The sequence below is a fragment of the Notamacropus eugenii genome, chromosome 4 (genome assembly GCF_028372415.1).
Source record: "Notamacropus eugenii isolate mMacEug1 chromosome 4, mMacEug1.pri_v2, whole genome shotgun sequence".
In the NCBI taxonomy this organism is placed as follows: domain Eukaryota; kingdom Metazoa; phylum Chordata; class Mammalia; order Diprotodontia; family Macropodidae; genus Notamacropus; species Notamacropus eugenii.
In genome coordinates this window covers 233,798,613-233,822,073 of record NC_092875.1, presented here as the reverse complement: position 1 = coordinate 233,822,073, position 23,461 = coordinate 233,798,613, and the positions used below count along the sequence as shown (strand labels likewise).

General features: G+C 36.9%; 1 protein-coding gene across 1 annotated transcript in view; it reads left to right on the top strand.

Annotated features, from left to right (window-relative positions):
• TWSG1 (twisted gastrulation BMP signaling modulator 1) overlaps positions 1–23,461 on the top strand; it is a 54,376-nt gene that overhangs the window by 10,656 nt on the left and 20,259 nt on the right. Inside the window, exon 3 of the mRNA XM_072604243.1 lies at positions 10,221–10,320. Within this exon, the coding sequence (XP_072460344.1) occupies positions 10,221–10,320 (100 nt within the window). The remainder of the gene's footprint in view (positions 1–10,220; positions 10,321–23,461) is intronic.

The window sequence follows — 23,461 nt, the reverse complement described above, 5'->3', positions numbered from 1 at the left end:
AGGCCATTATAATTGTAGCAGTATGACTGAGTATAACTCCAAAGACAAAGTAGCCAGGAAGGAATGAGTAGCCATCCCCATATGTATGAACTATTAGTACGGGTGATGGAATGGACTCCTTTTAGCCTCCTTTGCTGCATCTTCTGTTACAGAACAATTGCTAACCATAGGTTAGGGTTCTATCCTGAATCCTCTTTTCTTCTTGGATTGTTTCACTTAGTGATCTTATCAGCTCCCATGGATTCAGTTATCATCTCTATGCCTATGATTCTCAGATTTGTTTATCCATCAGTAATCTGTCTCCTGACCTCCAGTATTACATCTCTGACTGCCTTGTAGACATCTCAAATTGTAGATACCTTAAATTCAACATGTCCAAAACTGAGCTCATTATCTTTGCCCCTCAAGCTCATTCCCCTCCACCTCTAAACGTCCCAATTAAATGCTGAGGGCAACACCATCCTCCCAGTCCCCCAGATTTCTACCTCTTGCTATCTTGACCTGTTGTCAGGGCCTGTCATTTTGACTTTTGCAGTTCCTATGCCCCATTTTCTCCTCTGATGCTGCCATCCCTCTGCTTCAGGCCCTCATCTCTTCATTCCTGCATTATTGTAATAGCCTGCTGATGCGTATGCCTGTCACAACTCTCTCTCCAATTCAGTATCTCTTCCACTAGGCTGCCAAAGTAATTGACCTAAAGCACAGGTCAAACCATGTCAGTCCTCTGCCAGTGGCTCCCTGTCACAGAATCAAATAGAAAATCCTCTCTTTGGTGTTCAAATCCCATTACCTATCCCCCCACATACACCTTCCTACCAGTCATGTGTACTAGGATACTGGCTTCCTTACTATTTCATTAACAAAACATTCCATTTCTTGACTCTGGGAATTTTTGCTGGCTGAACCCCTGCCTGCATTGTTCTCTCTCTTCATCCCTGCCTCCTGGATTCTTCTAGGTCACAGCTAAAATCCTACCCTCCACTGAAAGCCTTTTTTTAATCAGCCCTTAATTCTGGTGCCTTTCTTCTGTTGATTATTTCCATTTTATCCTGTGTGTAGCCTATTTGTACAGAGTTGTTTTACTTAGATTGTGAGCTCCCTAAGGGCAGGGACGGTCTTTTACCTTTCTTTGTATTCCCAGTACCTAATGGAGTACCAGACACCTAGGAGGTGCTTAATAAATGCTTATTGACTTAGAGGAGTTAAGAGATTTGCCTAAGATTTATATCGCTTAAGTATCTAAGGCTGTATTTGAACCAGGTCTTTTCAATAAGTACAATATTCTTACTTCTACTACCCACTCTTTGCTCTGCATGTTCTTATTCATATTCTTGCAAGAAAACATTTGTGTAACACATTATGGTTTGTAAAGTATGTTTTTTTCACAGCAGCTCTGATATAGGTAGTGCAAGTGTTATTACCCTCATTTTACAAATGAGAAAATAGAGGCTTTACAAAAGTGGAAAGTTAAACTCCTTTTTGATCTTGACATAAAAATGCTATTTTTTTTAATGAAGCAAGTTTTTATAATTTCTTTTAAACTTTCAGACATTACAGATAAAACACCCTCTGCTTCTTTGTTTCCCTGGCTTCCTTTAAAACTCATATCCCCAAAGGCCTTTCCTCCCCCATTCCACCATTGCTTGTGCCTTGGTATCTAAGATTACCTTCTGTCTCTTCTTATATGTAACTTACATTGTTATTTGCCTTTTGTCTCCTCCATTAGAATGTAAGCTTCCTAAGGGCAGCAACTGTTTTTTGCCTTTCTTTATACCCTCTTTGCTTTGCACATAGTAAGGGCTTAAATTTTTGACTGACTGATTTGTAGCATTTTAGTAAAAAGAGACTTCTGTTTTCCTTATTAATATAGAGGCATCCCTATTAGCTATTGTTTTACTGTCTCCACAAAATAAAAAAACAGCTATTTTCTAAATATGTTTGTGACCAGACTTTACTTGATAGTTTACTTTCAGTGACATATAAAGTGAATGCTTAGCCATGAATTCTTTGATGTGCTATACATGTTAACTCTTCATAATTATACATGGAAATCTGTTGTTTCAACTTCGTACTAACTTTGTTGAATGGGCACAGCCTATACTCTTACTTATCTTTTTGTCTTCTCATTTTTGTGCGGAATAGTTTTATGTTTTGGCCATTTTTGTTGAGGATTCCTACATTTCTGTTAGTGAGAAGTTTATTTTTGTAAAAAAAATTTAATTCCTGTTATACTTCTGAATATCAGTTAGGCATGAGTGATTATCAGCATTAGATTTGGGGTCTCCATTTCAAACTGAAATAAAAACTGTTCAAGCAAAACTCATAGGTATTGAAGAGAGTCTAAGTGATTGTTCATGTTTTAAGTAGCTTATTTCTTCTTAAGCAAAAGAAGGTTTCAGTTGTATCCAGCTCTTTGTGACCCCATTTGGGGTTTTCTTAGCAAAGATAATGTAGTGGTCTGCCATTTCCTTCTCCAGCTCATTTTACAGATGAGGAACTGAGGCAAACAGGGTTAAGTGACTTGCCCAGAGTCACACAGCTAGGAAGTGTCTAAAGCTGGACTATTTCAGGCCCAGTGCTGTATCAACTGTGCCACCTAGAAGGAAGATTAGCCAATTTTTTGGCCATGAAGACCTGTGAAATGTACAAAAATACAAGACAGGTACAGCTTTCCTTCCATACTGATGGTTATAAGTTAGAAGAGATAGTAGGACAGCAGTTTAAAAGAATCCTACAGTTCTTAAATGAGTTTTCACATGTCACTTGATGAGAGATATTACAGTCAAATGGCTGTAGAGACTTGGCCTCAAGAGTCAAAAAGTAAATTAGCATTTGATAAGGACTTGTACCAATTTGATAAGGACTTGGTACGTGTACCAAGGACTGTGCCCTCAAGGAGCTCTCATTTTAACAGAAAAGACCACTTGCAATGTTCAAACAATATACATACAAGGTAAACTGGGGGTAATCTCTGAGGGAAAGCATTAGAATTGAGGAGGCTTGGGAAATTATCTCTTTACAAAAGGTAGAATTTGAGCTGAGACTCAAAGGAAGTGAAGAGACAGAGATATGGAGGGAGAGGGACAGTCAGGGAAAAGGCCCGGATTCTAAGAGATAGAATGCCAGTGTCACTGGATTGTGGAGTATGTAAATAGGATAAAGTGTAGAAAGATTGGAAAGGCAGGAAGTGACCAGGTAATGATGAGCTTTAAAAGCCACATAGAACATCTTATGTTTTATCCTGGAGGGAATTCGTGGTTGTTTATTGAGTAAGTTCAGTCCTGCCACTGACATATATATTGGTTCTGTGTCCTGAGGCAAGTCACTGAATCTCTCTGAGTCTATTAAGCACCTCCCTTAAAGCTAAGTTTTGAAGTCATAAGAAATTCTTCTCAGATCCAGTCAAAAACCACACAATACACTTCATTAAAAGGTGTAAAAAGTGAAGGGAGCATTCACATCAGTGAGGCATAATCAAATTAATTACTGGAGCATTTTCTTTTTGTAATTAAATTTCTGTTTTCTGCAGGCGGGGAGGGGGGAGTCAGTGTTCTTGCTTAACTGTAGCAAGGTGGAGGTAAAGAGAAATAGGAATATCATCTTTGTTGCCTGGCAGCCAAGCAGTCTTCAGCAGTATTTTTCACCAGTAATGTCTAAAGCTCGCATCTTTGTCTTCATTAGTGTGACACTGAAGATATTATAAATTAGCTATCAGTTTCTTATTTCCCCTTTGTTCTTGATACCTTTCTCTTTGGGAGATAATCACTAAATTATAAATCACTAAGCATATTACCAAAACATATCATTCTACTCCCACTGAAATGTCAAAGCACAGCACATCCATTAAGAGGGTGTGCAGACATCTCCTTTAGTGTTAGATCATAGAGACATGTTCAGACAGCTCTCAAATGGGCTGTTTCTCTTAAACTTACGTTAGCATTTATCTTGTTCTATTGTACACCCTTTGATTAAAATTTAAAACAGGACACAGATACGTGGCAGTAAAATGAATTGTGACTACTTTAAAGTATCAAATTTTATAATAAAAGTTATTAAGTTTTCATTAATTTTGTGTTATTTAGAATATTGAATGAGGTATCTTGAGCTGAGTGTTGAGGGAGAAGTAGGGGGGTAAAGGGAAAGAAACTCAGAACTGTTCTAGTAAAAGGTGTCATATACAATCTCACAAATTCCAACTAGTATAATGTACACAGATCCTGTCTATGTTCAGTTTGTACATATGTTTAACATTTGAACAACCACTCAAGAATCTAAATCTCAAAGTTAAAGAACTCCAAGTAAATAGTTAACCATCTTGGTTCCCATCTTCTGGTCACTCTCCATTAACAATGTCTTTTCTAAAATGATATACCCAGAATGGAACAGAGTATTCAAGATTCAAGATATATTCAAGTATAGCCAATGTAGAATACAAAGTAAAATAAGAGCAACATCATCTCCCCAGTTATGTATGAGATGCCTCTTTTTATACAACTGAAATTTACATTGACTTTCTTGGCCGCCATGCACACTGTTACCTCTTATGGTATGAGACAGATAGATAAATGTTACATTTATTAAGTGCTTATCATGTGCTAGTTACTTTCCTAAGCATTAAGAATACAAATCAAAACAAACAAGACAGTTTTGTCTTCAAGCAGCTTACATTCTTTGCTTTTCACTTTAAAAAAAGTTAATCTAAAAATGATGGACTTTATAGTGAATTTCCATAGATGGAATTATTATGACACAGCTTATCATTTAGACTATAGCTTTCCTGGGAGTCTATGTTTCTTTTTTTTTTATTTAATTTTTTATCCAGTTAACAAGAACCTATTTTCTCTTCCTCCCAATTCCTTCTCCCCTTACCTAGGAGCTTTCATTATAATGGAGAAAGCCAACACATAAAAAGGATTATGAAAAAGGGAGAGGAGTGGAGAGAGAGAGAGAGAGAGAGAGAGAGAGAGAGCCATGAGATTGTAGGAAATGGAGGTACTGAAGAGACCTGGTTCCTAGCAAGATAAAGCAAAAAGTTCAACTATCCAAGCTGGAATATCAAGTTCATATTTCTGGTGGTGTGGAAATGATCAAAGAGTGAAGTCATGACCAGACTTCAGGAAGTAGCAGCGTGTAGTATTGCACTAAAACCTTGAGATATTTTTCAAACAAACTCTTATCTAGCTGTGCTTACTTCATCTTATAAGTGTAAGATCTTATATTTAATCTTATTGGATTTAATGTTACATAGTCTGGTATTCTAGGCTGTCAAGATGTTTTTTAATCCTGACTTTGGCATCTCTTATGTTAAATATGCTTCCTTGCTTTGTATTGTCTGCAGATTTATTAAGCTTGTGTCTAGCTTTTTCTAAGAAATTGATAACAATGTTAAATAGCACAGGGTCAAGCTCAAATACCTGGGATGCTCCATTAGAAACTTTAGATGTGATAATGAATTATTAATAAGTGTTCTTTGACTACAACCATTCAACCAATTCTAAATCCATCTAGCAGCACCATTATGTAGCCAACATCTCAATCTTTTGTATAGGAATAGCATGAGAGAGTTTGTCATATGCTGTCTATATCATTCTCCTGATCAACCAGTTTAGTAACTATCAAAAAAAAGAAATAAGATTGGCCTGACATAACTTGTTCTTGATGAAGCCATAATATTCCCTCATAGAAGGAATGATCCTTTTAATAATATGTTCTAGATTCTAGGAAAAGGGCTCCTTACTTGCAATCAATAACTCTGGTTTTTGTTTTATTTTGATTTGGTTCTTTTTTTACTTGTGGTTTGGTTTTTTTTTTTAGTAGAGTAACTATATTTCAATATAATTGGTTTCCCTTGTAATCTTATATATTTTATTTTATGTATTTATACACATTATTCTGAGAAGATGTCCACAGAATTTACTAGACTACAACAAGGCTCCATAACACAACAGAGGTTAAAAACTCCTACTCTAGAGTCATGGAAATTCTTCTTACCTCTATCTTTCACTTGGAATTTCCTTCACTACTGCCTGTGTTTCCATTTACTGATTATTTCCTCACCCCTCTCTCCTCCTGGTCCTGCTTCTTACTTTACCCCTGAGATGACAGAGCTAACTAGAATGGCCATAAGTTTTCATGATTTGTCAAATTCACTGATCAGTTCTTTCTTGTTGTAACAATTGTTGTTTCTTGTTGTAACAATTCACAGATAGAAATTTTTCCCTGAGGATTATTTTGGCTGCCACTACGTATTTTTAGTGTGTTTGTGTTGTCTCATCATTTTCTTTGATGAAATTATCTATTGTTTCTATGATTTGTTCTTTGACCCACTGTTTCTTTAGGGTTAAATTATTTAGTCTCCAGTTTAATCCTTTCAAATGCTTTTTAGTTAATGTAACTTTTTATTACATTGTGGTCAGTAAAGGATGTGTTTAATATTTCTATTTTTCTATATTTGTGAGGTTTTTGTGCTCTAAAATATGATCAGTTTTTGTAAAGAGACTTTATAATGCTGAAACATATGTACATTCCTTTCTTTTCCCTTTCAATAATCACCAGAGATCTATTATAGCTAGCCTTACTAAGACAATTCAAGTTCTTAACTTCATTGGCTAGAACTTCATAGATTTAGGGCTAGAACTGATTGTAGAGACCATCTCATAGCTAATAGTACTAGCTTCCATTTATATATCACTTTAAGGTTTGCAAAATGCTTTACAAATACTACCTCGTTTGATCCTCAAAACAAACCTGGAAGGTAGGTGTTATTATCATACCCATTTTACATATTAGGAAATTGAGGCAGATAGAGGTCAAGTGACTTGACCAGGATATCTGAGACTGAATTTGAACTTGTCTTCCCAACTCCAGGTCCAGCACTCTATCCATTACTCCATTTAGCTGACTTTATATCAGACTTTTCCTTTTTCTTTAGGTTCTAAATGAGAAATGAAAAGGAGTAGGCATAAGAATGAGGTTTTTACCCCTGTTTTGCCTTTTCATGTCATTGTGAGTCAAACTCCTATGAAAATCCCATTGTAGATCAAGAGCTTTGTGGAACACAGCTTTCTTCCACAGTGGGCTAGGCAAAGAAAGAAACATGTTCAAAAACAAAAGGTAATGACACTGTCTGCTTGCCTGCTGGACATTTCAAATTAGATGTCCATGAAGCATCTCATTTTCCTCTTTCTTTCATTTCTTCATGGTATAGGCCTAGGAGTGATATCACTGAGTAAAAGACAATTCACAGTTTCATGACTTTGGAGACATAAGTGCTTTCCAGAATAGCTAAACCAATTCACAGGTTCCATATTCTTGAATCCTCTCCAACAATTGCATTTTTATTTTTTGTCAATCTGCCAATAGATAAAACTTCAACATTGTGTTAAATTGTATTTTTCCACTTTCAGTGATTTTAGCATTTTTTCATAGGCTATTGTCTCTTGGATTTTTTCCTTTATGATTACTTAGACCAGGTCCTGTAGTGCACATCTGTAACCCCTGCTGCTGGGGAAGCTGCAGCTGAGCTTTGTAGTTCTGATTTGCAGTGGCCTAAACTAATCCAGTATTCAGATTAAAAAATCTAGCTCCATTGTATGGTGAGCACCATGTAGTAATCAGCATTGGGATTGTATGTCAATGGCCTCTGTACTTTGTGACTGTCAGGATGGCCGAGTGATAGGAAGTAATGGATTCCTCTCCACAAACTCCTGCAGACAGATCCAGAAAATGCACCAGACCCAAACCTGATGGGGAAATCCAGATAAAGTCACAGTGAGTCCTTTATCCAGTCACCACAGGGAAACAAGGAGGTCTGTCGACACTGGGAACAGGGAATATGGTGTACAAAGCACTCTAGAGCCCTGGGAAAGGCTGTGCACCAGTGCAAAAGATCTCAGACTCCATGCAGGGCTCCATGACAGCGACAGGTGCCAACTGGCACATTTGTTGCTCACTGTCCTGTTCTGGGTCACAAATCCAGGGCAGAGTAAGAAGAGGATCTATGCATAGGAATGGCATTCTGGGGTAAGGAGCTTGAGAAAGGAAGAAGTTCAGAAGCTGGCAACAGCGGGAGCAGATTATCTTAGACTGCAGACAAATAACAGGCTTTCAGGTAAAACATCTAGCTTAGGTTGCAAAGAAATAACTGAGGAAGGAATCCCAGACTAAAGGAAAATCTACAGCTCTGCCACTCTGAACCAACAGAACTGTCCAGTCAACTGAAACGGACAGAATTCAGTCTACTCTTGCACAGACCCAAACCTAGGTCAAGAACTTTGAGAGCTCTGATAGGAAGCAGGAAGGAGAGTGCAGTAGTAAATAGACTTTGTCTTACAACAGACTACTTTTAAAACACTAAAAGTTTGTAGGTCCCTAGTCTGCCCCTGAGATCCTGGAATAACACAATACTCTATCTAAGAATTCCTGAAAGATGTGAAGCAAGCATTTGAAAAAGAAGTCTAAAATATTTTTCATAAATGTAATGAGAATGACTGAACTGTGGAAGAAAGAAGTGGAAAGGGAATTAATTGTTTGATACAAGAGATGCAAAACCATGCCGCCACCCCAAAAAAACTGCCGGAAAATTAGAATAGACCAAAGAGAAACCAATAATTTAATGAGGCAACAAGAAATATTAAAACAAAGTCAATGTGAAGTATCTCATAGCACAGACAGCTAACATGGAAAACAGATAAAAAAGATAAAGAGAGACTCAGTTTCAAAAAGAAAACTTGCCCATTTGATGCTTTGGCCATTTATTTTTTGGAAAATAATCTGGCTTAGAGTGAGTGTGAATAGTAACTATTGATCTTTTGGTCAGCAACCTTGGGGGTCTTCCCCTCTCAATTTGTTTTTGTTTTTTTTTTATTAAAGGGTCCATCCCTTGACTCACTTCTTAAAGAGGCATACTCAGTGAATGGGCCTTGCTTCGCTCAAAGTGAGAACCTGTAAAGGCCTTAGCTTAAAAGGGCCAAGGTCTGCTATTGCATCCTGGGCCATCTCCAGTCATCCTGATCAATATCTGACTGTTGGACCCAGATGACTTTGGAGGAGAAAGTGAGGCTGGTGACTTTGCACAGCCCTCCCTCACTCAAATCAAAGTCAATTGCAAGTCATGTCATCATCTCCCTGAAGTTATGGTCCTTTTTGAGAACAAAGGACAAAACCACAACTACATATTAGAAAATGGCTATTATTTTTGAATAATTGTTTGAATCAGTTCATTATATGTCTTTAATATCAGAACTTTATTAGAGAAACTTCCTGCAATGATTCCCCATCCCTAGCCCCTGGGTAGAGGAGGTAATCAGGGGTAGGGATTAGATTTTTATTGATATAAAGTTATCATTGATATTTAAGCTCCCTTCATCAATGCAGAGTCTTAGAGTTTTGTAGAGTACTGAGGAGTTAAATGACATTACACAGTATATATCGAGTTGAGTCTTGAAATCAGGTCTTCCTGGTTCTAAGGCTTGCTCTCTAACTACCTTATATAGTGGAGCTGTCTCTCAACTAAAATAACTGAACATATGAATTAGAAAGTGCATGTTTGTGTGTCTATAAGTTAAAATATGAAAAGCTTTTTTCTTGATGGCAGAAAGTGATATTTTTGTTAGTACGTAGATTTTAAAATATTCTTTTAAACTCTGGAGTTTTCATAGAATAAAATAGTATGGTTAAATATGCTAATATGCTGTGGCCTACTTACTAAAATAGGATTCATGAAATATTTTGGCAGCAGCTTATCTATGAATACTTAAAAGTTGTATAACTCAGGAGATTTAAGGAAGATAGTGAGGGATTCATTTAAAGCATTTGATCATGAGAGAATTACTTCTGTCAAAATGTAAAAGATTAACATTTTACTTTTCAAATATAAAACATGTATATACCCCTTTATATGAAATGTGTCCCTTTTAAAATGAGAATTCAGTAAAATTTTTGCTTTATGTCTTCTTATCAAACTATTAGTTTTCTTTTTAAAATTTTTTTCTTAATTTTAAAAGATAAACATTTATATATAACTAACATATAGTCATTACATGAAATTGGAAATACTTATATTTCTCTATATATCTAATGAAATTAAATAACGATATATTTCCCCTTTTAAAGAATATCAAAGAAGATTTATTTAGCTCTCTTAAAAGGTGACTGTTCAAGATACAGTAACTTCTGTATTAAACACTCAAAAAAATCAAATTTCTGTGTTTTATTACCAGGAACTTTGTCAGTGTCGACCTGGTGAAGGAAATTGTTCATGTTGTAAGGAGTGTATGCTTTGTCTGGGCACTCTTTGGGATGAATGCTGTGATTGTGTTGGTAAGTTGATATTTGGTACATTTATATTCTCTCCTATTTCTCCCACTTTCAGAAAAAAAAGAAAATCTTTGGAACTTATATGAATAATCAGGCAAAACAAAAATCTTACGTTGCCCATGTGTAAAAATTTATCTCATTGTACGTCTTGAATTGATCATTTTTCTTCGAGCAGTAGGTAGCATGCTTCATCATGATTACTCTGAAATCAGGGTTCATCGTGGCAATGAGCACCTTTACAATATAGCTTTGTTGATTCACTGTTGGAGGAACTGTGAATTTGATTCTGGAAAGCAATTGAGAATCATGCACCAAAAGTTCCTAAATTGTGCGTATCTTTGACCCAGTGACATGACTACTAGGGTTAAACCCCAAAAAGATAAGAAAGGAAAAAGTTATATATGTACAAGCATATTTATAGCAATTCTCACCTTTGGAAACAAATAGTTGAATATTGTCTGTATCACAATATTTTGGCTTGGAAGACTATCATAAGGTTATTTAGTTCATATTCTTTGCTTTATAGGTAAAACTAAAAGGCTTCCTGAGTTGAGACTCTACAATCTCACTCAGTAATCTTTTTCAATATTCAGTAATACATAAAAATTATTCCATAAAACTTAACTCAAAACTTTTATGCTGCAGTTTTTAAAGATTTTTATTTGTGGTAGAGATAACTATCTATCAGATGTACTTTGAAAGATGTAATTATTTAAATGATCAGGTATTTATTTTGAATCCTTCTCACTTCCCTATTAAAATCAAAAACCCTCCAACAAATAAGCATGATCAAGCAAAACAAATACAAATGAAAAGACATGATTTGTTGTTGTTTGCTTAGGAGGGAGAGGCTAGTGACAGATCGCCAAAAAAAAAAAAAAAGAAAAGAAAGAAAAGAAGAAGAAGGTGTTGAGTGCTGGTGGCATCATAGTTATAGAGAGCCCTGTAGCAATGGAAAGCAAAGAATATGCTGATTGGTCCTCCTCAGTACTGTATATTTTGGGGCATATGAGGCAAGAAAAAGTCAACTTTGGAGAAGGTAGCAAGACATGAAGTACCTTCAAGTGAAAGCTAGATCCTTTTGAGAGCCAGAAGATAGGACTGTGCAAGACAGAAATCTCAGGTGACCATTAGTTAACAATAAAGTCAAGAGTGGAAGGAAAGGGTAAGTAGAAGGGGCATAGGGATTAGAGAAGTACGACTGAGTTGAATAAGAATTACAACTGAGTTGAATAAGAATAAGAATGAATACTAGGAAAAAAAGGTTTCCCTTAGGTAGACTGTAATTCTTAATTACAAAAGTTATAAAAGTAGGAGGTAGAAATCTATCATCTGTAGGGTAGAAAAGAGTGCCAAGTATGGAGAAGAAGACCTTTTCTCATCTCCCAGGTGGAGTCCCATAAATTGTATGTGGGGGGTGGGGGTGGGAAAGGAAAGAGAGGCAGGGAATAACAACCTCTCTCGGGTATAGTTTTCTCATCTGTAAACTGAAGGAACTAGATTAGAGTGACTTTAAAAAGACTAAATTTCCATACCAAAATATTATCAACCTAAACTTAGTATCTTCCCCAGAGCTTGGCATATTACTCTGCACATAATAAGTACTTAATATATTGCATTGTTGATGGAGTTGTGAACTGATCCGGCTATTCTAGAGAATACTTTGGAACTATGCTCAAAGGGCTGTAAAACTGCATACTCTTTGATCCAGCAGTACCATTGCTGGTGATATCCAGATATCCTGAAAAAGGGGGAAAGGCCTATTTATACAAAAAATATTTATAGCAATTCTTTTCGTGTTGGCTAAGAATTGGAAATCAAAGGGATACCCATCAGTTGGGAAATGGCTAAACATGCAGTGGTGTATGATTGTAATGGAAAATTATTGTGCTCTAAGAAATGACCAGCAGGATGATTTCAGAAAAACCTGGAAAGACTGACATGAACTGATGCACAGTGAAGTGAACAGAACCCGGAGAACATTGTACACAGTAATAGCAATATTGTTCAATGAAGAACTGTGAAGGATTTAGCTTTTCTCAGCAATACAGTGATCCAAGAAGATCCCAAAGGACTAATGATGAAACATACTATCAGCCTCCATTATTGATGCTCCAGGACACAGAGACTTTACCAAGAATATAATTACAGGCACATCTTAGACTGTGCTGTTCTGATTGTTGCTGCTGGTGTTGGTGAATTTGAAACTGGTATCTCCAAAATGGGCAGTCCAGGAAGCATGCCCAACTGATTGTTGGTGTTAACAAAATGGAATCCTGCTCCCCCCCTCCCCCACAGCCAGAAGAGATATGAGGAAATTGTCAAGGAGGTCAATACTTATATTAAAAAATTGGCTACAACCCTGACAGTAGCTTTTGTGCCAATTTCAGGTTGGAATGTTGACAACATGCTTAAGCCAAGCTTTAATATGTCTTGGTTCAAAGGATAAAAAGACACTCATAAGAATGGCAATTTTGATGGAACTACACTACTTGAAAATTTGAATTGCATCCTCACCAATTCATCCAACTGACAAGCCCCTGCATCTATCCCTCCAAGATGTCTACAAGATTGATGGTAATGGTACTGTAAATACTGTAAATTGGTAAATGTTACTGATGTTCTAAAACCAGAGTTTGAGGTTACCTTTGCCCCAGTCAGTGCTACAACTGAAATAAAATCTGTTGAAATGCACCTTGAAACTTGGAGTGAGGTTCTGCCTGGGGATAATAATGTTATTTTCAGTGTCAGGAAATTGTCCATCAAAGATGTCCACTATGGTACTATGTCTGGTAATAGCAGTGGTTACCCACCCATGAAAGCAGCTGACTTCTCTGCGCAGGTCATTATCCTGAGCCATCCAGGCCAAATCAGTGTTTCCTACGCACTTGCTCTGGATTGTCACACTGCTCACATTTCTTGGAAATTTGCTGGTCTGAAGAAGAAGATTAATTGTTGTTCTGTTAAGATAGCCCTAAATTCCTGAAATCTAGTGATGCTGCCATGGTGGACATATTTGCAGGCAAGCCCATGGATGTGGAGAGCTTCTCTGATTATCCTGCTTAGGTTTGTTTTCCTGTTGGTGATATGAAGAAGCAGACCATTGCAGTTGGTATCATCAAGGCAATTGACAGGAGTGCTGCTGGAACTGGCAGGATCGCAAAAACTGCCCAGACTAAATGAATATTCTGTACAGCACTTGCCACCCGAGTCTTAATCAGTGGTGGAACATTGATCTCTGAAATGTTTTCTCAATTGACCATTTAAATTTAATAGTAAAAGACAAGTTAATGATTACAGTGCATCATAAAGCTTTAAGAGGAAAGGACTGTTTTTGTACACCATTTGTTTTGTGGCAATTTTACGTTATTAGTTTTTAAAATCAGTAATTCTAAGTCGAAATTTGTCACAGAACTTTGAGATCATTGAGACAGTTTAATAGGGAAGGTGGGGAGAAAAGATCAATCTAGATTCCAGAGGAGCATTGATGAGGAATGCTCCACTTCCTGATAGAGAAGTGATTAATTCATATGCAGAATGAGAGATACATTTTAGCCTTGGCCAGTGTGATCATTTGTTTTGCTTGATCATACTTAATTGTCAGAAGGGTGTTTGTTTATTTGTTGTTGTTTTTTTTTGAGGGAAGTGAGAAGGATTAAAAATAAATGCTTGATAATTGAAACAGATTTAATTTTAAAATATTCTGGATGCCATATTTTCAGAAAAATCTTGACAAATTGGGGTATATTGAAAGTAGGAACACCAGGATGGCAAGGGAACTTAAAATCATACCGTCCGAGGGTCAGTAGATCGAAGAACTGGGGTCATATGGCTTAGAGAATTAAATACTCAAAGAATCCAGAATTTCTTTCTTTAAATATTGAAGAGATGACCTGTGTAAGGAGGATTAGGTTTGTTATGCACAATAAATCTTTTAAAAATTTAGAAATGTAGTGTACATTTCCTTGCCTCTTTAAACAAAACTTAATCACTCACCCAGCTTGTTCTTGATGAGTTGAGGTCATTACTAGAACTGTTACATATACTATTTAAGTCTACAAAGTAATTAATTACATATTTGTAGCAAAGAACTTCTATGATTTCTTAATATTTGGGTCTATTCTTTATGACTATTTTTATTTTTTTTCCTGGCTCCTCTTTTACTGTCAGGCTATCAGTGGAAACTTCTAATTGGTGTTTGTGTACCTGCCTCTGCAAGGTGCTTTAACCCTATTGTGCTTCTCATTTGTATCTTCCAATGTGCTTCTACTATCAGATAATGTAGGGTTGTCAGGATAAATAATAATATAAGATTAAAGTGTAATAGAGGCATCTAGGTATTACAGGTTAATAGAGTGATGGACTTGGAATCAGGAAGACCTGAGTTCAAATTTGGTCTCAGATATTTACTAGCTGTGTGATCTTGGGCAAATCATTTAAACATTCTCTGTTTCAGTTTTTTTATCTGTAAAATGGGGCTAATAATTGCACCTCCCTCTCAGGGTTGCTCTGAAGATAAAATGAGATGCTTGTTAAGCACATTGCAAGCCTTTAAGCACCATATAAATGTGGGATGTTATTTTTCAAAATTTGCTTTATTCTAAATTTGTGGAATAAAACAAGCATTTCCATAACATAGTATAATTTAAAAAAAAAAGATGATTGCAGTAATAACTAAATTTAATCACAAGACATGTGTTTAAGTAGCCCTACCACTGCTAGCCATGTGACCCCAGGCACATTACTTGCTGTCTTTGTACCTCCGTTTTCTTATCAGTTACACATGTTAGAAGATTCAACAAAGTCCAAAATGATTCCCTGTAGACAGATTCTCTAGATTCTCCTCTTTGCTAATGATATGTGCTAATTATATTACATCAAGGTTCTCAATAAAACCTGTGATGACTCAAAATAAATTGCTTCAGCAGTTCACGCAGGAAAAGCCAGATCAGTGAGGAATGCATATTGACCAAATCATGAAATAAAATTGAGTGAAAAACTCACTGAAGTAGTCCATTAGTAACTATATCTTGCATAGGCAACAGTGAAGAATGAGAAAAAAGAGAGCTATTTTTATTGCATTTGGAAAATGGTGCAGCTCTCTTATTGTGCACTTTCACTAGACCTCATCTTTGTATCATCACTTCTGCAGTGCAGCTATGTGGAGCTAGAGTGGCAGAGAGTACTAGCTTTGGAGTCAAGAAGATCTAGGTTCAGTCTCTCTTACACAGTCTTTGTGACCCTCAGCAAATCACTTAATCTCTCAGGCACAGTTCCATCATCTATATAATGGGGATAATAATAGCTCTTACCTTTCAGTTGTTTTGGAATTATAAGAAATAAACCATTTTATCAATGGCAACTGGTACATTGTTATGAATCATGGAATTGCATGATCTTCAAGATGTTATAAACCAGAGGATAATAGAGAGGTACATGGTGGCATAAACAGGCCAAAATATTACCAGTTACAAATTATATGCAGGAAGTGGTACAAGAGTTATCATTAGAGAGATGTATGATCAGAAAAGGATGTGGACTAGTCATATAGTTAGATCAAGAGATAAAATATGGACTTGTCTTATAGTTAGGTCTAGAGATAACAATGGTACCCACTTAATATAAAGAGACCAAGATGCTTTTAGCACATGGGGTAGATCTCCACTATAGGATTTGCAATAGGACATGAACAGACGTAACATAGGAATGGGTTTCCATCTGAACTATTAGCTCAATCTGAAGCCTTTAGCAGAATAACCAGGGCAGGAGTCCCAGTTGAAAGGGAAGGCTGCAGTTCTGTCAATCTGAACCTGCAGAGCTTGTCAGCTGGATGATACTGGCTAAGTCCATCAGCGATATACTAGAACTTTCAACCAAAGAAAGCCCACAGGAATTGTGTGCAGTCCCAAACCTGGGTCAGGAACTTGCCAAGTTCAGATCAAGAGATCAGGGATCATATTTTATCCAGTGTCAGATCATTTTGGAAGCTCTGAAAACTTACAGGGGCCCAGCCTGAGTTATCTCTGATATCCTAGAATAACAGTACTCAGAAGAGCAGCAGCAGCACCAAGAGAGCAGCACCGAGCTTCATGTAGACATTCCCTCCAGAAATATACAGAGCCAAACCCTAATGTGAAATCTAGTCTGGAAGCAAGCTGGAAGAATCAGCAAACAAGTAATGAAATAATCCTACCTTAAAAACTGTTTGGTGACAGGGACACTCAGGACACAAATCCAAAAAAACAGGGTGACTCCAAAACATCTACAGCTCAAAGGAAAACACAACTTGGACTCAAGTTCAGCTGGAAGTCTTGAAAAAAATGAAGCAAATTTAGAAAAAAAAAAACCTGAAAATTATTTTTAAAACCAAAAGACAGCATTAGAGGAAAAAAATTAGAGGGGGTGGGATGAGAGCAAATAAAGATTTTGAAAGAGAATGAACAGTTTAGAACAAAAAGGTACAAAATCTAACCTGGGAAGGGGGGGGAATCCTTCAAAATTAGAATAAAAAATAGAAGTTAATGACTCCATGTGATAAGAAATATTATAATATAGTTGAAACACTAAAATAAAGAAAATGTAAAATATCTCAGCAGCAACAACAAAAAATTTTTAACCTAAAAAGCAGATAGAAGAGAATTTAAGAATCATTTATTGAGGGGGATGGAGCCAAGATGGCAGACTAGAAAGACACACTTACGCAGGGTCCTCCCCACAGCCCATAAAATACCTACAGAGAGGGACTCTCAACAAATTTTGGAGCAGCAGAAGTGGAGAACAACAGAGTGGAGGAGATTTCCAGCCCACAGTGACCTGAAAGGCCTATGGAAATGTCAGTTGCGCTGGACATGGAGCTGAGTGCGGAGCTCAGCCCAGCCTTGACCAAGCAGTGGCTCAATGAGACTCTGGGAGGAGGACACCTTTGGGGTGGAATTTCCAGTCACAGTAGTGGGTCCTCAGATCCCTTGGCCCACAGGCACCAAAGGTCAGTGACGGGGTTTCATCAGCAGTCCAGGAAGGGAGAAGTGCCTTCCCATAGCTCAGTCATCAGGCAGCAGCCACAGAGCCTACACAGCAGCCCATAGGGAAGCTCCATTGTTGGAGCGTAAAAACCCCTGGGGGCATTGAAGAGCTGAGTCTTACCTCAGCCCTGGGTGGAGGCCCTGGGCGAGCTGGTCTTTGTCTCAAACTGAATGGTGGCCCTGCCCATCCAGCTTATCTGAAAATCAGCCCCCAGTGCTGACTTGGGAACTGGAGGCCAGGTGGCTGTGGAGAGGTATCTGCTAAGATTCTGGGCACAAAAATCCCTTTCTGCATCCAAACCAGTACACACTTGATTGTGCCACCTTGGAGCAACTGAGATCTCTCAGATTCCCAGAATATACCCTACTCTTGACAGAGGACCCAAAAGTCAAGTAACTGGTTGGGAAAATGCCCAAAAAAGGGAAAAAAAAATAAGACCATAGGAGGTTACTTTCTTGGTGAACAGATATCTCCTCCCATCCTTTTGGATGAGGAAGAACAATACTTACCATCAGGGAAAGACTTAGAAGTCAAGGCTTCTGTATCCCAAACATCCAAAATAAATATTCAGTGGGCTCAGGCCATGGAAGAGCTCAAAAAAGATTTTGAAAATCAAGTTAGAGAAGTGGAGGAAAAACTGGGAAGAGAAATGAGAGAGATGAAAGAAAAGCATGAAAAGCAGGTCAACACCTTGCTAAGGGAGACCCAAAAAAGTGCTGAAGAAAATAACACCTTGAAAAATAGGCTAACTCAATTGGCAAAAGAGGTTCAAAAAGCCAATGAGGAGAAAAATGCTTTAAAAAGCAGAATTAGACAAATGGAAAAGGAGGTCCAAAAGCTCAGTGAAGAAAATAGTTCTTTAAAAATTAGAATGGACCAGATGGAGGCTAATGACTTTATGAGAAACCAAGAAATCACAAAACAAAATCAAAAGAATGAAAAAATGGAAGATAATGTGAAATATCTCATTGGAAAAACAACTGACCTGGAAAATAGATCCAGGAGAGACAATTTAAAAATTATGGGACTACCTGAAAGCCATGATCAAAAAAAAAGGGCCTAGACATCATCTTTCATGAAATTATCAAGGAAAACTGCCCTGATATTCTAGAACCAGAGGGCAAAATAAGTATTCGAGGAATCCACAGAACACCGCCTGAAAGAGATCCAAAAAGAGAAACTCCTAGGAACATTGTGGCCAAATTCCAGAGTTCCCTGGTCAAGGAGAAAATATTGCAAGCAGCTAGAAAGAAACAATTCAAGTATTGTGGAAATACAATCAGGATAACACAAGATCTAGCAGCTTCTACATTAAGGGATTGAAGGGTGTGGAATATGATATTCCAGAAGTCAGAGGAACTAGGACTAAAAGCAAGAATCACCTACCCAGCAAAACTGAGTATAATACTTCAGGGGAAAAAATGGTCTTTCAATGAAATAGAAGACTTTCAAGCATTCTTGATGAAAAGGCCAGAGCTGAAAAGAAAATTTGACTTTCAAACACAAGAATGAAGAGAAGCATGAAAAGGTAAAGAGCAAAGAGAAGTCATAAGGGACTTACTAAAGTTGAACTGTTTACATTCCTACATGGAAAGACAATATTTGTAACTCTTGAAACTTTTCAGTGTCTGGGTAGTTGGTGGGATTACACACACACACACACACACACACACACACACACACACAGCACAGAATGAACTGAATAGGATGGGATCCTATCTTAAAAAAAAGAAATTAAGCAGTGAGAGAGAAATATATTGGGAGGAGAAAAGGAGAAATGGAATGGGGCAAATTATCTCTCATAAAAAGGCAAGCAAAAGACTTTTCAGTGGAGGGAAAAAAAGGGGAGGTGAGAGGAAACCATGAAGCTTACTCTCATCACATTCAACTAAAGGAAGGAATAAAATGCACACTCATTTTGGTATGAAAACCTATCTTACAATACAGGAAAGTGGGGGAGAAGGGGATAGGAGGGGTCGGGGGGATGATGGACAGGAGGGCAGTGGGAGGAGGGAGCAATTTGAGGTCAACACTCTTGGGGAGGGACAGGAGCCAAAGAGAGAACAGAAGCAATGGGGAGCAGGATAGGATGGAGGGAAATATAGTTAGTCTTACACAACATGACTATTATGGAAGTCATTTGCAAAACTACAGAGATATGGCCTATATTGAATTGCTTGCTTCCCAAAGGGAATGGGTGGGGAGGGAGGGATGAAGAGAAGTTGGAACTCAAAGCTTTAGGAACAACTGTCAAGTATTGTTCTTACTAGTAGGAAATAAGAAATACAGGAAATGGGGTATAGAAAGTTACCTTGCCCTACAGGACAAAAGAGAAGATGGGGACAAGGGAAGGGAAGGATTTTAGAAGAGAGGGCAGATTGATGATAGCGGCAATTAGAATGCTCAGTGTTTTGGGGGGGAGGGGAGAAATGGGAGAAAATTTGGAACCCAAAATTTTGTGAAAATGAATGTTAAAAGTTAAATAAATTTTTAAAAAAAGAATTATTTATTGAACTGAAAGCTAAGACTTCCCCCACAAAAAAAGAAGCCTTGAATTTCAAGAAATCATTCCCCCCAAAATAAAACAAACCAAAAAACTCTGCTCAGATAGATAGTAGTAGAGAACAAAGTAGAAGTAGAATTCATAGATCACTTCCTGAAAGAAACCCCAAATTAAAACTCCTAAGAATTTTTGGGTTTTTTTCATTCATTTTTCAGTCATGACCAACTCTTGTGACCCTGTTTGGTGTTTTCTTGGCAAAGATACTGGAGTGGTTTGACATTTTCATCTCCAGCTTATTTTGCAGATGAGGAAACTGAGGTAAATAGAGTTAAATGACCTGCCCAGGCTCACACAGCTAGTAAGTGTCTGAGGCTGAATTTAAACTCAAGTCTTCCTGACTCAGACCTGGTGCTCTATTCACTATTCCACTTAGCTGACTCAGAGCTTACAGGTTCAAGGAACAAAAGGAATACTTCAGGCAGCCAGAAGAAAGAATTCAAAAATCAAGGATCACCAAAAATTTAGCGGTCACCATTGTGAAGAAATAGAAAACTTGTAATGCAATATTCCAGAAGACAAAGGATATATTGTGTGTTTGTTCTTGAAGAGGACCATGACATCAAGATGATGACATGATTTGCAGTTGACTTTGATTTGAGTGAGGGAGGGCTGTGCAAGGGCACCAACCTCAACCACTAACCAGCCTTTCTTCTCCTGTGCCCTCTGGATCCAGTGGCCTGATATTCATCAGGATGGCTGGAGATGACCCAGGATGCGATGTGAGATGCTGGCCCTTTCAGGCTAAGATCTTATTAGCATTCTCACTTTGAGTGAGATATACCCATTCAATGAATAGGCTTCTTTAAGTGAAAAGCCCAGAGTTGTGTAGAAACTTTGAAATATAAACAAGAAAATCAGAAATATAAAAGGTAAATATGAGCAACCAATCATTAGAATTTTTTCTTAAAAGCATGCTCTCCTTAGATTCAAATACAGAAAGGTGATACATCTATCTCCTCAGAGCTCTGTCATCATCAGGGGCTATAGAGTCTAATTAGACAAGGTGTCTGGAAATGAGTCTGTTTTGTTTTGATCTTAACAGAATGGAAAGGGAAGGGAAGAGAATTGGATTGGGAGAGGGGGCTCTTGAAGAAAGATAGGTAAATATATGTTGCATAATCAAGGTGCACAAATAGAAATCTGTACAAACAAGGAGGAAGGGGTGGGAGTGGAATAGACAACACAAACCTTGGTCTCCTCAAAACTGATTAGAAAAGGGAAGAATACACAGAGAGATGGGTACAGAAGTACATTTTCCTCAACAGAAACAATGGGGAAAGAAGAAAATAAGAGGAGGGTGGGGTAGGTGAAGGGTAGTATTAGTCATAAGCAAAACAAACTCATAAAGAGGGGACAGGAAACAAAGAGAAGGAAAAATATAAGAGAATAAGATGGATGGAAGTGCACATTCATAATTGAATGTGAATGAGATGAACTTACCCATAAAACAGAAGAGGATAGCAGAATGGATTAGACAGCAAACTCCAACAATACATTGTTTACAAGAAATACACTTGAAACCGAAAGATGTATTTGGGGTTAAAATAAGAATCTGAAATAAAATCTGTTATGCTTCAGCTGAAGTAAAAAAAGACAACCATGATCTCAGATAATCAATGGCAAGAATGAACTTAATCAAAAGAGAAAAGCAACAAAACTACATTTTGCTGAAAGGTACCAATGAATTATTAGACAATGGATTAATTCAATAGATAATTAATACCAGTACAAAACATTTACACCAAATTACTGTTGTTATTATTGCTCAATTGTGTCTGACTTCATGACCGCATTTGGGGTTTTCTTGGTAAAGATACTGGAATGGTTTGCCATTTCTTTTTCTAGTTCATTTTATATATGTGGAAACTGAGGAAAACAGGATTAAGTGACTTTCCCAGTATCACACAGCTAGTTAAGTGTCTGAGGCCAGATTTGAACTCAGAAAGAAGAGTCTTTCTGACTCCAGGTCCAACACTCTATCCGCTGAGCCATCTAGCTGCCACAAATCAAATAATATGGTATCTAAATTCTTACAAGAAAAGTTAAATGAGATGTAGTGGAGAAATAGAGAGTAAAGTTATGAGAGCAGGGGACCTTAGTTTATCCCACTCAGACCTAGATAAATCTAACAAAAAACTAAATTCAAAAGAAATAAAGGACTTGAATTGACTTTTAGAAAACTTAGATATGATAGACCTCTAGAGATTATTGAATGGGATAAAAATAATTATTTCATTATAGGTAATGACAACAATGAGGTAGGTAAGTTGTGCAATTGATAGAGTGGTAGGCCTGGAATGAGGAAGATTCTTCTTCTTGAGTTCAAATCTGGCCTTAGACACTTACTAGCTACGTCAACCTGGGCAAGTCACTTTGCTCTATTTGCCTCAGTTCTTCATCTGTAAAATGAGCTGGAGAAGGAAATGGCAAATCACTCCAGTACCTTTACCAAGAAAACTCCAAATGTGGTCATAAAGAGTTGGACACAACTGAAACTACTGAACAACAACAACAACCATGAGACAAAATACCAAAATTTTTGGGATGCAGCCTAAGTAGTAGTTAGGGGAAATTTTATATCCTTCAACATGTTAGTTAATAAAAGAGGAAGAGTTGACTAATGAAATAGGTATGCAACAATTTTTTTTAAACCCTAGAAAATGAACAAATTAAAAACCCTAAATAAACCCCAAAATAGAAATCCCGGTAATAAAGGGAGAGAAACAAAATTGAAAGCAAAAATTCCTTTGAATTAATAAATAAAAGTAGGAGCTGGGTTTTAAATAAACAAACCATTAGTTTTTGATTAAGAAAGAAAAAAAGCATAACCAGTATAAAAAAATGAAAAAGGTAAATTCATAAACAGTGATTGAATAAAAGAAGTTTTTAAATAGGAACCCTTTTGCCTAATTTTATGATCTTAGGTCTTCCATAAAATGTAAGATCTAATTGAATTGAATGAATATTTCCAAAAATATAAAATGCTCAGATTAATAGAACCGATAACACAATCTTAGAAAAAGAAATTAAATGAGCCACAATGAACTCTCAAATAAAAAAAAAACAGGACCAGACGGGTTTGCAAGCAATTTATGTCAAATATTTTTTAAAAATTCTAATACTATATAAATTGTTTTTTAAAAAAATAGAGTACCTACAAAATTTCTTCTGTGATTCATATATGGTCACGATGCCTAAACCAGAGCATCAAAATAGGAAGAAAACTATAGGTCAATATCCATAGTGAATATTGATGGAAAATTTATAAATAAAATATTAACAAGGAGAATACCGCAATATATCATATAGATTATATTCTGTGTACAGGTTGGATTTATACCAGAAATGGAAGACTGGTTCAATATAAGGAAAACTATAAAAAGAAAAAAATTTGATGAGATTAATAACAAGAACAGCAAAAATCACATGCTTATATCAACAAATGCAGAAAAGGCTTTTGATAAGATACGCCATCCAGGATTGTTAAGAATGTTAGAAAGCATTCCATCTTGTGAAAAATAATATCTATCCAAAACCAGGAACCAACATTATTTGTAA